Below are 12,005 nucleotides of genomic sequence, written 5' to 3'. Positions count from 1 at the left end.
GTACCTTCAGGCATTTGGAAATTGCTCGCAAGGATGAACCAGACTTGTGGAGGTCTATAATTATTTTCTGAGGTCTTGGCTGATTTCTTTTGATTTTCCCATGATGTCAAGCAAAGGTAGGCCTTGAAATACATCCACAGGTACACATCAAATTGACTCAAATGTTGTCAGTTAGCCTATCAGAAGCATCTAGAGCCATGACATCATTTTCTGGAATTTTCCAAGCTGTTTAAAAGGCACAGTCAACTTCGTGTATGTAAACTTCTGACCCACTGGAATTGTGATACAGTGAATTATAAGTGAAATAATCTGTCTGTAAACAATTCCTGTAAAAATGTCTTATCATGCACAAAGTAGATGTCCTAACCGACTTTCCAAAACTATAGTTTATTAACAACAAATTTGTGGATTAGTTGAAAAACAAGTTTTAATGACTCCAACCGAAGTGTATGTAAACTTCCGACTTCAACTGTATGTATGTGACCAATACAATTGTATTTTATTTGCAAAGACACACACCCATCACACTGTGACGTTTGTTTGACCTTTTCTGTGTTTCAGCTGCTAAAGGCAGTAAGCTGGTGGAGAGGGAGACAGCAGAAGAGCTGCTCTTTGACTTGGAGGAAGCTGTGAAGGACAGTTTGAAGAGGAAGGGCACCAGCAGGTTAGGCACAGGCCCAATCCTGCCAATACACTAGGCTCCACCACAGGCCCAATCCCAAATCGACCTATGCATTGTGAAGATTTTATGGGTAAAAGCAATATGGTGAAATGTACATCTCGCATGTCACAGGGCAAGGTGGAGATGTTACCATATTGCTTACACCTGTCAAATACTGTCGGATCTCAGCAATTGCATATGGTCTAGGGGCGAGAAGAAACACTCTTATACACAGTTTGGTACAAGGAAATTTATCCCATAGTTTTATGCACAATTTGTTGTGTGAGTCTGTTCAACTCCAAATGCCCTCTCCAGGTCATCCTATGAGGCAGGTCAGGAGTGGGCTCTGCCCATACAGTTTTGCCAGCTACACTCCCTGCCCCTGAGCAGTGTGTACCCGCAGGACTGTGCAGCCGACAGCCAGTGGCTACACTTCCTGCTCTTTGTCCAGCTGCACACCTACCCCCCTCAGCAGGTACATCTCCACCACTGCCAAACACACACATGCTAAATCTTTAAAGGCCCATTTGAACACTTTTGCAACTCGTATTCATTATCTCCAGCACCACACCAATCAGTGTGTGAAAACAGCACATTTTGAAGTTAACACTCCGGTTTACTGAGTCTATCATGCAGGGGTTTAAGTGCTCCATCACTGTGAAGAATTTCCATCATATGTGACTCACCACCTGGTTTCGTGTCTTATGAAGCAAAATTTGAAATTGTGAAGTGCTACAAAATGGTTTATCATACACAGCATTTTTGAGGAACAATGGGAAAGTAATTCTGCTTTGAACATTGATAAACTTGTAATCTCACTTTTGAGAAAAGGGCCTTTGAATGTTTTTGTACCTACTGGAGAGCTCGCCTTTGTCTACACCCATTCAGCATTGTTGACACCCTCTTAAGCCTTAGCCCCACCCATCTCTTTAAGGATTCACATGTGAGGTCATGTGCTAAACAGTGAGTAGTGTGGTAAAGACTAAGACTAAAGTGTTAGTAGCCTACAATAACGATGCAGAAACACGCCGTTTTCACATATGTAAACACTGGTATGGCGCTGAAAATTGGTGGACTTGCCCTTTAATCATCATTAACACCCCACTAGAAAACCCTTTAAAGATCCAATGCAGCCGCTTTTAACTCAATTTCAAATCATTTCTGGGTGACAATGAAGTACCTTAGTGTGGTTTTGACAAAAACAAAAAACAAAAATAACTCCTCAGCAAGAGCACTTTCTCAAGCAAGAATTTTGACTTTCTTAGAATGGTGAGGGGCCTAATTGGACAAGCCTAATGGGAGGGATATGCAACCTGAAAACTAACTGTTATTGGCAGAGCGGTATGAAAGTCTGTTATTGGTCTATTAACTTGCACTGTCTGGTGGTGTTGCTAGGCAGGCTGAAACTCCATCCCACTGAAACAGGCCAAAAATTCAGCCGCTCTTTTCAAACAGCTCTTACACTAAAAGGCAATTATCATAATTTTCACAATTTCACAGTATTATTCCAACCTCGTGGAGTGGAAATGTATATATAAACCACAGGAAAATAATTTTTGACTGCATTGGGCCTTTAATAACCCATACAACTGAAGGATTCTACCACACCTACTTTCTCTGTTCACTCTAAAATGGGATGAAAACTGCTCTCAGGTTCTCTTCCTCTGAAGATCCCAATGTTATTTGAATTAAATTGTATTGTTACAGGGGCCTAAACTGTAAGGATTGTTCTCTAGATGGAAAATAAAGACTGGTGGTTTCCAATCGCCTCCTTGTCTGTGGTACTGTAGCGATTGTATGTTTTCAGTTCTTCCCTCTTTCCCAACTTGTGATTGACAGGTGAGGTCCCTGGCAACCCAGTTCAGCCCAGCTCTGCAGGCCCACCTGACCTTGGCCTTCCAGAACCTGCAGCTCAGCTCTCAGTGGAGGGCGGGGGAGGTGGAAGACAGGGAGGCCCAGGGTCAAGTCACCCTACCCAGCGAGGAAGCTTCCGACCCCCCCAAGGAGCTGTTCCAGGTGCTGCTGCAGAGCCAGGAGCAGGCCAGTCCCTGGAGACACCTCCTGGGGGAGGCCCTGGCACAGCACTGCCCCACGCTCACCATACTAGCTGCCTGTCATCAGGTAGGGCTCTGTCTGTAAGGATTCTCTGTCTATGAGAATTTGTATTATAAGGCTTGGTATAAAAATCTGAAGTGTATTGACTTTCTCATTTGCATTGACATTTTGTGTCATCCATGAACTTAGTAAGAGGGTGTATAAAAGTTGCACTTTACATGATCTACTTTGTATCTGGACTTTATTTAACTGACTGTGTGTGTGTGATTGCGTGCGTCTTTCTCTGTACGGTGTGTGTGCCATGGATTTGATTGACAGGAAGCCGACCTGCTCCAGTGCCTCTGCGTCTGGGTCCTGACCTCTGTGGATGAGGTCATTGCCACAGAGGCTACCGCCCACCTGGAAGAGAGCCCGCAACATCATGAGTGGAACCTCCACGACCTGTCAATCATCTGGAAGACACTGCTGAGGAAATGCAGGATCAGGCCTCTCATACGAGGCTTCCAGCTCTTCCAGAGGGTAATTCAATAGAACATGTGTGATACATATCATTGTAGGTCTTGCAAATGAACTGCCCTTTTGGGGAAAAAATACAAATCTCAAATCTCCCATTGACACACATGCATGATTTAGACACAACTATGCACACAAATATAAAGTTAGGATTCTGCCCCAAATCTAAATGTCCCCCCCCCCCCCAAGGGCAGTTCATTGGCAGCAATTTAACTGACAGGCCTTATTCCATTTTGCGGTCTGAGCACTACCATGCTATAGGCCTAAACTCAACAAATAATTTCAGAATGCATTGTAAATGCAGTGAATACTCTGTCCCCTTTGACGCTCCGCTCAATTAGAACACGTCTTTATTATTGCGTTTTATCATTGGCGCTGTAGTCACAAAACAATTGTAATTATTTTTCAAGCACATTTGAGAGTGACGTGTATCTGAGACTAGAGAATGAAACGAGGCACTACATCACAAATGTGTTGAATCTGAAGGAAGAAAAAAATATCAGTCGGGTGAACATTTTAAAAACTGTTCTATTATACGCTGCGTATACAAAACATTAAGAACAACTTCCTTAAGCACCGTCCCTCCCCTTTGCCAACCAAAACAGGCTCAATTCGTCAGGGCATGGACTCTACAAGGTGTCGAAAGCATTCCACAGGGATGCTGGCCCATGTTGACTCTAATTCTTCCTACAGTTGTGTCAAGTTGGCTGGGTGTCCTTTGGGTAGTGGACCATTTTTCATACACATGGGAAAGTGTTGAGTGTGAAAACCCTGCAGCGTTGCAGTTCTTGACACAAACCGGTACGCCTGGCACATGCTACCACGTTCAAAGTCATTTAAGTGTATTTTGTCTTGCCCATTCACCCTCTGAATGGCACACGATCCATGTCTCACTTGTCTGAAGGATTCAAAATCTCCTTCATCCACAATGATTTAAGGGGATTTAACGAGTGACACCAATAAGGTGTCATAGCTTTCATCTGAATTCACCTAGTCATTCTATGTCATGGAAAGAGCAGGAGTTCTTAAGGTATGTTCTTAGTGCCTATTGAATAGACTACATGCAAATGAGGTTGCTTAAGGCTTAAGATGGGCGGTACTTTCCACTATTTCCTGTCAATCACTAACCGATGAAACCAATAGAAATGGCTTTAAACTTTTAATTTCATTCAAGCAATTCAAAGCACATAGATGGTTGCTTGCCCATCCAATCCCTCGTTGTTATTTGCATTTCATTTATCGGTTTCCTTCAGGCCTAGTCATTAGTGTTGCATTCTATTAGAATACTAATCTACCTGCACGGCAGCTTCCCTCTTCAGAAGTGACCCGAATGATATGTCCTCGTCGGCAATTTATGCTGTATGCATGATCTTCAAACAGCTCCTCTCATTAACCCAGCAGGCATCATGGGAGGTCTGCCCCATGCATTATGGCTGTCATGTCTGGTTCTGCATGAGTTTGGATGGTCTTTTATCACATTTCTCTCTCTCTATGTGTGTGTGACAGGACTCTCCCCTGATCCATGTGCTGCTCATGTACGAGCTGTGCTACGACTACAAAAACTACCCTGAAGCCAAGAAGAAACTCATTGAGTTCCAGAAATGCCTGATCACGGTAAGCTCCTTCACCCCTCTGCCTCTTCTTTCCACTCCCATTTCCCACACTCACTGTCTAACTCTCCAACTGACACCAGCTGACTCTGAACTCTGAAGTAGAGCCCAACCGATATGGGTTTTTTGGTTCCGATAGCGATTTTAGGGAGGCAAAATATGCCGATATGGTTTTTTAAGGGCGGAATGAAAAACTCAACTAAATATGAACATTAACATTATTTAAGAATATTTTATTTGTGGTTTACATGATAACCACCAACAACAAAATGGCGGACGGAAGACAGGGTGGTGCGGCAGGTGCCGCTTCTCATTCGAATGCTGTAATTTTATCTAAACCATCAGGTGTACGCCGATCCCAGCTAAGTAACTCATGCAAAGAGTTAAAGCGCAATTATGTGTTTTATCTCCAGTACTCTGCCATGATTGTCAGTTATGTAGCTGCTCTACTGATAATCTCAGTGCGTCCTTGCTGGGATGACACAATCAGTCTACTACCGGAGAATATCAACACCAAACACATTGGTTCACCGTTCCACGGGAGCGGACAGTACACAGCATACCATAATGTTCTGAATAATGGCCAAGTCTACCTCGCTCCTTATTCTACTGAACCGCTTAGGCGTAACAAACACAAGTCCAACATTTATCGGAAACTGTTAAACTACCTGTTCGCTACCCTCCTGCTCTCCGGGGATGTACAACTCAATCCTGGGCCCAATATCACCGAGCCAGTGATACGCACCGGAGTGGAGAGCGGTGGATGGCCTCGTCCACTGGTCGTCGCCGCAGTGGAGGTGGGTGAGTGCTATGGTCCTATGGTTTCTCTCGACTCACCCGGTTCCAGGATAGATTTTGACTCTTCAAACATACCAGAGTCGCTATATGCGATCCCTGACTCTGCTTCTGGTACGCAAGCTATTTTAATTAGTTCCCCGCATCCAGTGCAGGCGGGAGGGATTGTTAATTGCGCTACCGAACTGCCCCTAATCAAAACTAAACAAAACGGCCTAAACCCAGCCGTCAGAAAACACAGAAAATGTAACTTTTTTCAATGTGTCAATCACTCTCGAGTCATCTGGGACCCACGAGCTAAGCCCAAGGGACTACTAGGGGGGCACTTGAACATTCGTAGTGTCATTCCAAAAAGTGATCAAATTCAACATCTACTCACAGACTCCAACCTTGACTTTCTCTGCCTCTCAGAGACATGGCTTCATAAACACTCTCCATGTGCTGCTTTGGTTGTGCCTGGCTACAATGTTTTCAGGAGAGACAGGATTGAGGGAAGAGGGGGTGTGATGATTTACACTAAAGAACATATCCGATGTAAACAAATTGAGTGGTCATGTGATAATGAACTAGAATGTATCGGCCTGAACGTTACACTGTCTCCCCAAATGTCTTTTACCCTCATTGGAATGTATAGGCCACCTTCCACCAAAAGTGTGTTTTTTGATCAGTTTAATACCATGCTTAGGGAATGTGATTTTGGGAAAGAGGTCATCTTAATGGGAGATTTTAACATTAATTATGAAGACAAGTGTTGTAGGAAAACCCTCAAACGGATCACTAATACCTTTGACCTTACACAGCTAGTTAAAGGGCCAATCAGGGTGACTTGTTGCTCTAAAACACAGATTGATTTGGTGTTCAGTAATAAACCAGAGAGAGTGACTAAATCATTCAATATGGTTACTGGGCTGTCTGATCATAATCTGACATTTATAGCCAGAAAGCTGTCTAAGAGCAGGTTTAACCTCTCTACTGTTAGAAAGCCGGATCAATTCAGAATACCTAAGAGTGAATTAAATAATTTTGAAAAAGCAATTAATGGAATAAACTGGAATGATCTCTTGTCCTATACAGACGTGGAAGCTGATAGTCAGGTTTTTCTATCCACAATCCAGACTACAATAAATGGCTTCCTAAAGAAAATCAAATCCAAACCTGGCCAAAAGAGCACTCTTCCTTGGCTAAATGGAGAAATCTGGAAATTGATGAAAGAACGAGATTATGCTCTAAAAATAGCCCTAAAATCTAAATTAGAGCATGACAGACGTAGGTTTACCATGTTGAGAAATAAGGTGATGAAAGAAATCAGACAGGCCAAGGCAAACTTTTTTATTAACATAATTGGTGAAGCAAAGGGAAATTCTAAATTGATATGGGAGAATCTAAAAAAGTTAACAGGGAAAGACCATAGTAACACTGCAAAAAGACTAGAAATCATGGTGAATAACAATCTAACACAGGATGCAGTCGAAATAGCAATAGCCTTCAATTCCTACTTTATTGACTCTGTCAGGGTACTGACACAGAACCCCTCCACTTGTTTTTTGGGCTCAGTGCTAGTGAATGACACTCAACCTGTCTTCATCATAAGGGAGGTTTCTGAGTCAAAGGTGAACAAGGTGATTAGCTCACTAAAGAACTCTAAAGCCAAATATGTGTTTGGGATGGACTCTACCTTTCTTAAAAACTACAAAGAGTCACTCATTGGCCCCATTACTAAGGTCACCAACACATCTATTGGTCTCGGTGTGTTTCCAAGGGTATGGAAGTCGGCCATAATAACGGCCATCTTTAAATCAGGAGACCCTGCTAACGTGAGTAACTACAGGCCCATTAGTATATTACCTGTGGTGTCAAAGGTTGTTGAAAAGTGTGTAGCAGAACAACTGATTGCCCACCTCAACAACAGCCCCTTCACATTACACTCCATGCAGTTTGGCTTCAGAGCGAAACACTCCACATAAACGGCCAACTGCTTTCTTCTGGAAAATGTGAAGTCCAAGATGGACAAAGGGGGTGCTGTTGGGGCTGTGTTTATGGACCTAAGGAAGGCTTTTGATACTGTTAACCATGAGATTCTCATCACAAAATTGTCCAAGTTCAACTTTTCCCCTGATGCCTTGAGATGGATGAAATCATACCTTGAAGGCAGAACTCAGTGTGTCAGAGTGAGCAATGAGCTGTCGCCCACTCGTAGCTATGATGTGGGCGTGCCCCAAGGGTCAATACTGGGGCCCCTCCTGTTCAGCCTGTACATTAATGATCTGCCTTCTGTCTGTACTGGGTCTGAAGTTCAAATGTATGCAGATGATACAGTGATATATGTGCATGCAAAGAGCAAACAACAAGCTGCACAAGAACTCACTACTGTAATGGTCCAGGTTACAAAGTGGCTCAGTGACTCGTGTTTGCATCTCAATGTGAAAAAAACTGTTTGCATGTTCTTCACAAAGAGGGCAACAGATGCTACTGAGCCAGATGTCTATGTGTCAGGGGAGAAGCTCCAGGTGGTATCTGATTTTAAGTACCTTGGCATCATACTTGATTCCAACCTCTCTTTTAAAAAGCATGTGAAAAAGGTAATTCAAATAACCAAATTCAACCTAGCTAATTTCCGATTTATACGAAATTGTTTGACTACAGAGGTAGCAAAACTGTACTTCAAATCTATGATACTCCCCCACTTAACATACTGCTTGACTAGTTGGGCCCAAGCTTGCTGTACAACATTAAAACCTATTCAGTCTGTCTACAAACAGGCTCTCAAAGTGCTTGATAGGAAGCCCAATAGCCATCATCATTGTCACATCCTTAGAAAGCATGAGCTCTTGAGTTGGGAAAATCTTGTGCAATACACCGACGCATGTCTTGTATTCAAGATCCTCAATGGCCTGGCTCCCCCTCCACTCAATATTTTTGTTAAACAGAAAACCCAGACATATGGCAGCAGATCCACAAGGTCTGCCATGAGAGGTGACTGTATAGTTCCCCTAAGGAAAAGCACCTTTAGTAAATCTGCATTCTCTGTGAGAGCTTCCCATGTCTGGAATACACTGCCATCAGACACACATAACTGCACCACATATCACACTTTCACAAAATGCTTGAAGACATGGCTAAAGGTCAATCAGATTTGTGAACATGGTCCCTAGCTGTGTGTTGCCACTCCATGTTGTCTGTTGTCTGTAGCTTGTGAGGTGTTGTAATTGTTTTTAATAACCTGCCCAGGGACTGCGGTTGAAAATTAGCCGGTTGGCTAAAACCGGCACTTTTACTGAAATGTTGATTAATGTGCACTGTCCCTGTAAAAATAAAAATAAACTCAAACTCAAACAACGATATCCTCGATAAATACGAAAGTAAATACAAAACACTTGTTCAGTTTATCTTGGTACAACTTAAAGATTTGTCTATCTATGACGGTGAATAAGAATGCATAAGTGTTTGTGCTGAAGAACCACAAGCACACTAATAAACAAGAACGCTTTAATGAATTAAACATGGTCTTAAAGTAAAGGCGACTCCGGGACGCTGGCCTTCTAGGCAGAGTTGTAAAGAATAAGCCATATCTGAAACTGGCCAATAAAAGATTAAGATGGGCAAAAGAACACAGACACTGGACAGAGGAAATCTGTCTAGATGACTGGTTGTGTTTATGCCACATTAAAAGGCATAGGCGGTAGGTCCATAAGGCTAGGGAAAGCTTTCCCTAAAGTATATTGAATTAAATTGCCAAAATTATATAGCCTAATTAGCTTTTCTTTCAATACCAAGGACATTTCTAAGGGACCCCAAACTTTTGAATGGTAGTGTATTTGACTGCAAACCAATTAATTTTTTTTATGGAAAAGGAAATGGACTGTGTACATACAGTGCCTTGCGAAAGTATTCGGCCCCCTTGACCTTTGCGACCTTTTGCCACATTTCAGGCTTCAAACATAAAGATATAAAACTGTATTTTTTTGTGAAGAATCAACAACAAGTGGGACACAATCATGAAGTGGAACGACATTTATTGGATATTTCAAACTTTTTTAACAAATCAAAAACAGAAAAATTGGGTGTGCAAAATTATTCAGCCCCTTTACTTTCAGTGCCGCAAACTCTCTCCAGAAGTTCAGTGAGGATCTCTGAATGATCCAATGTTGACCTAAATGACTAATGATGATAAATACAATCCACCTGTGTGTAATCAAGTCTCCGTATAAATGCACCTGCACTGTGATAGTCTCAGAGGTCCGTTAAAAGCGCAGAGAGCATCATGAAGAACAAGGAACACACCAGGCAGGTCCGAGATACTGTTGTGAAGAAGTTTAAAGCCGGATTTGGATACAAAAAGATTTCCCAAGCTTTAAACATCCCAAGGAGCACTGTGCAAGCGATAATATTGAAATGGAAGGAGTATCAGTCCACTGCAAATCTACCAAGACCTGGCCGTCCCTCTAAACTTTCAGCTCATACAAGGAGAAGACTGATCAGAGATGCAGCCAAGAGGCCCATGATCACTCTGGATGAACTGCAGAGATCTACAGCTGAGGTGGGAGACTCTGTCCATAGGACAACAATCAGTCGTATATTGCACAAATCTGGCCTTTATGGAAGAGTGGCAAGAAGAAAGCCATTTCTTAAAGATATCCATAAAAAGTGTTTATTGCCACAAGCCACCTGGGAGACACACCAAACATGTGGAAGAAGGTGCTCTGGTAAGATGAAACCAAAATTGAACTTTTTGGCAACAATGCAAAACGTTATGTTTGGCGTAAAAGCAACACAGCTCATCACCCTGAACACACCATCCCCACCGTCAAACATGGTGGTGGCAGCATCATGGTTTGGGCCTGCTTTTCTTCAGCAGGGACAGGGAAGATGGTTAAAATTGATGGGAAGATGGATGGAGCCAAATAGAGGACCATTCTGGAAGAAAACCTGATGGAGTCTGCAAAAGACCTGAGACTGGGACGGAGATTTGTCTTCCAACAAGACAATGATCCAAAACATAAAGCAAAATCTACAATGGAATGGTTCAAAAATAAACATATCCAGGTGTTAGAATGGCCAAGTCAAAGTCCAGACCTGAATCCAATCGAGAATCTGTGGAAAGAACTGAAAACTGCTGTTCACAAATGCTCTCCATCCAACCTCACTGAGCTCGAGCTATTTTGCAAGGAGGAATGGGAAAAAATGTCAGTCTCTCGATGTGCAAAACTGATAGAGACACCTGTTAGAGGAAATTATGGTTGAAATGACTAATTATGTATACATTCCAATCAGAACTGACTAGTCCAAATGCTATAATGTACTGTACATGTGAATTTTCTCTCTTGCTCCCAGTCCCAATTGTATATAATGTAGTCAGGACGTTTAGTAACAATGAAGGTCTGTTCCTTAGTTCATACATTCGTACAATCTCCAGGTGGTAGGAACGGCCCATCTCCAGACTGTCTAGAATGTTGATTTATACTGACTGGCCTTGACTTCGTGCTGATAACGCGAAGGCTTGAGAGCTAGAGGGCCCCTCTACTTGTGAAATAGATAGAACGTTTAGAAAACGCTGACGTCATTTTCAGTTTATAACCTGTGGAAATATGTGTATGTGGTTAGTACTCTCTTGAATTAAACGCTGTTTACCTGGCTTTTAAGACTGGTCTCGATCTACTTCATGCATAATTAATGAACTTACACCTCATTAATGAACTAGAGAGAGTGCGAATTTGATTTTGGCTATAAAACATATAGGAATTTAGAAATTCCACCAACAACACCCCAAGCGACTTACAGCTGTAATCGCAGCAAAAGGTGGCGCTACAAAGTATTAACTTAAGGGGGCTGAATAATTTTGCACGCCCAATTTTTCAGTTTTTGATTTGTTAAAAAAGTTTGAAATATCCAATAAATGTCGTTCCACTTCATGATTGTGTCCCACTTGTTGATTCTTCACAAAAAAATACAGTTTTATATCTTTATGTTTGAAGCCTGAAATGTGGCAAAAGGTCACAAAGTTCAAGGGGGCCGAATACTTTCGCAAGGCACTGTATGTACTGTAACGCGTCGTGCCGGGGCAGAAGGTTATGTTTTTATTATCTATGTCCGCGCGGATGACGTCCCTTTAAGACATGTCCCTCATGTCCCTTTAAGTCTGACAGGTTGGTTGTGAGGGAAATTGATGCCCTCCGTTGTCAGGGGGAGTTAAAGGGGTGCCTGTGTCTGACCTTGCCGGTACTGTTTGGAGATGTCATTAGAGGGATGAATTTGGTGCCACACATGCCAGCCAAGCCACAAGGCCAGGGCCAATTTATCGAGTGTGTCAAGCACAACAGCACTCATACCTCAAAGCGGTGACCTTGGCTGTAATCTTGTGTTCGGGGCCTGGC

At 42.6% G+C, this 12,005-nt stretch overlaps 1 protein-coding gene across 3 annotated transcripts in view; it reads left to right on the top strand.

Annotated features, from left to right (window-relative positions):
* The window catches only part of spg11 (SPG11 vesicle trafficking associated, spatacsin), a 94,542-nt gene that overhangs the window by 62,604 nt on the left and 19,933 nt on the right, over nt 1-12,005 (top strand). For all 3 annotated transcript variants that reach the window (XM_020470019.2, XM_020470018.2, XM_020470017.2), the window contains exons 23-27: nt 562-664; nt 977-1,136; nt 2,501-2,782; nt 3,035-3,235; nt 4,736-4,843. In XM_020470019.2, coding sequence (XP_020325608.1) covers nt 562-664; nt 977-1,136; nt 2,501-2,782; nt 3,035-3,235; nt 4,736-4,843 — 854 coding nt within the window. The remainder of the gene's footprint in view (nt 1-561; nt 665-976; nt 1,137-2,500; nt 2,783-3,034; nt 3,236-4,735; nt 4,844-12,005) is intronic.

This window comes from Oncorhynchus kisutch, linkage group LG22 (genome assembly GCF_002021735.2).
Source record: "Oncorhynchus kisutch isolate 150728-3 linkage group LG22, Okis_V2, whole genome shotgun sequence".
NCBI classification, from domain to species: Eukaryota; Metazoa; Chordata; class Actinopteri; order Salmoniformes; family Salmonidae; genus Oncorhynchus; species Oncorhynchus kisutch.
Note: the sequence above shows the minus strand (reverse complement) of the source record. Positions and strands in the feature narration are given on the sequence as shown.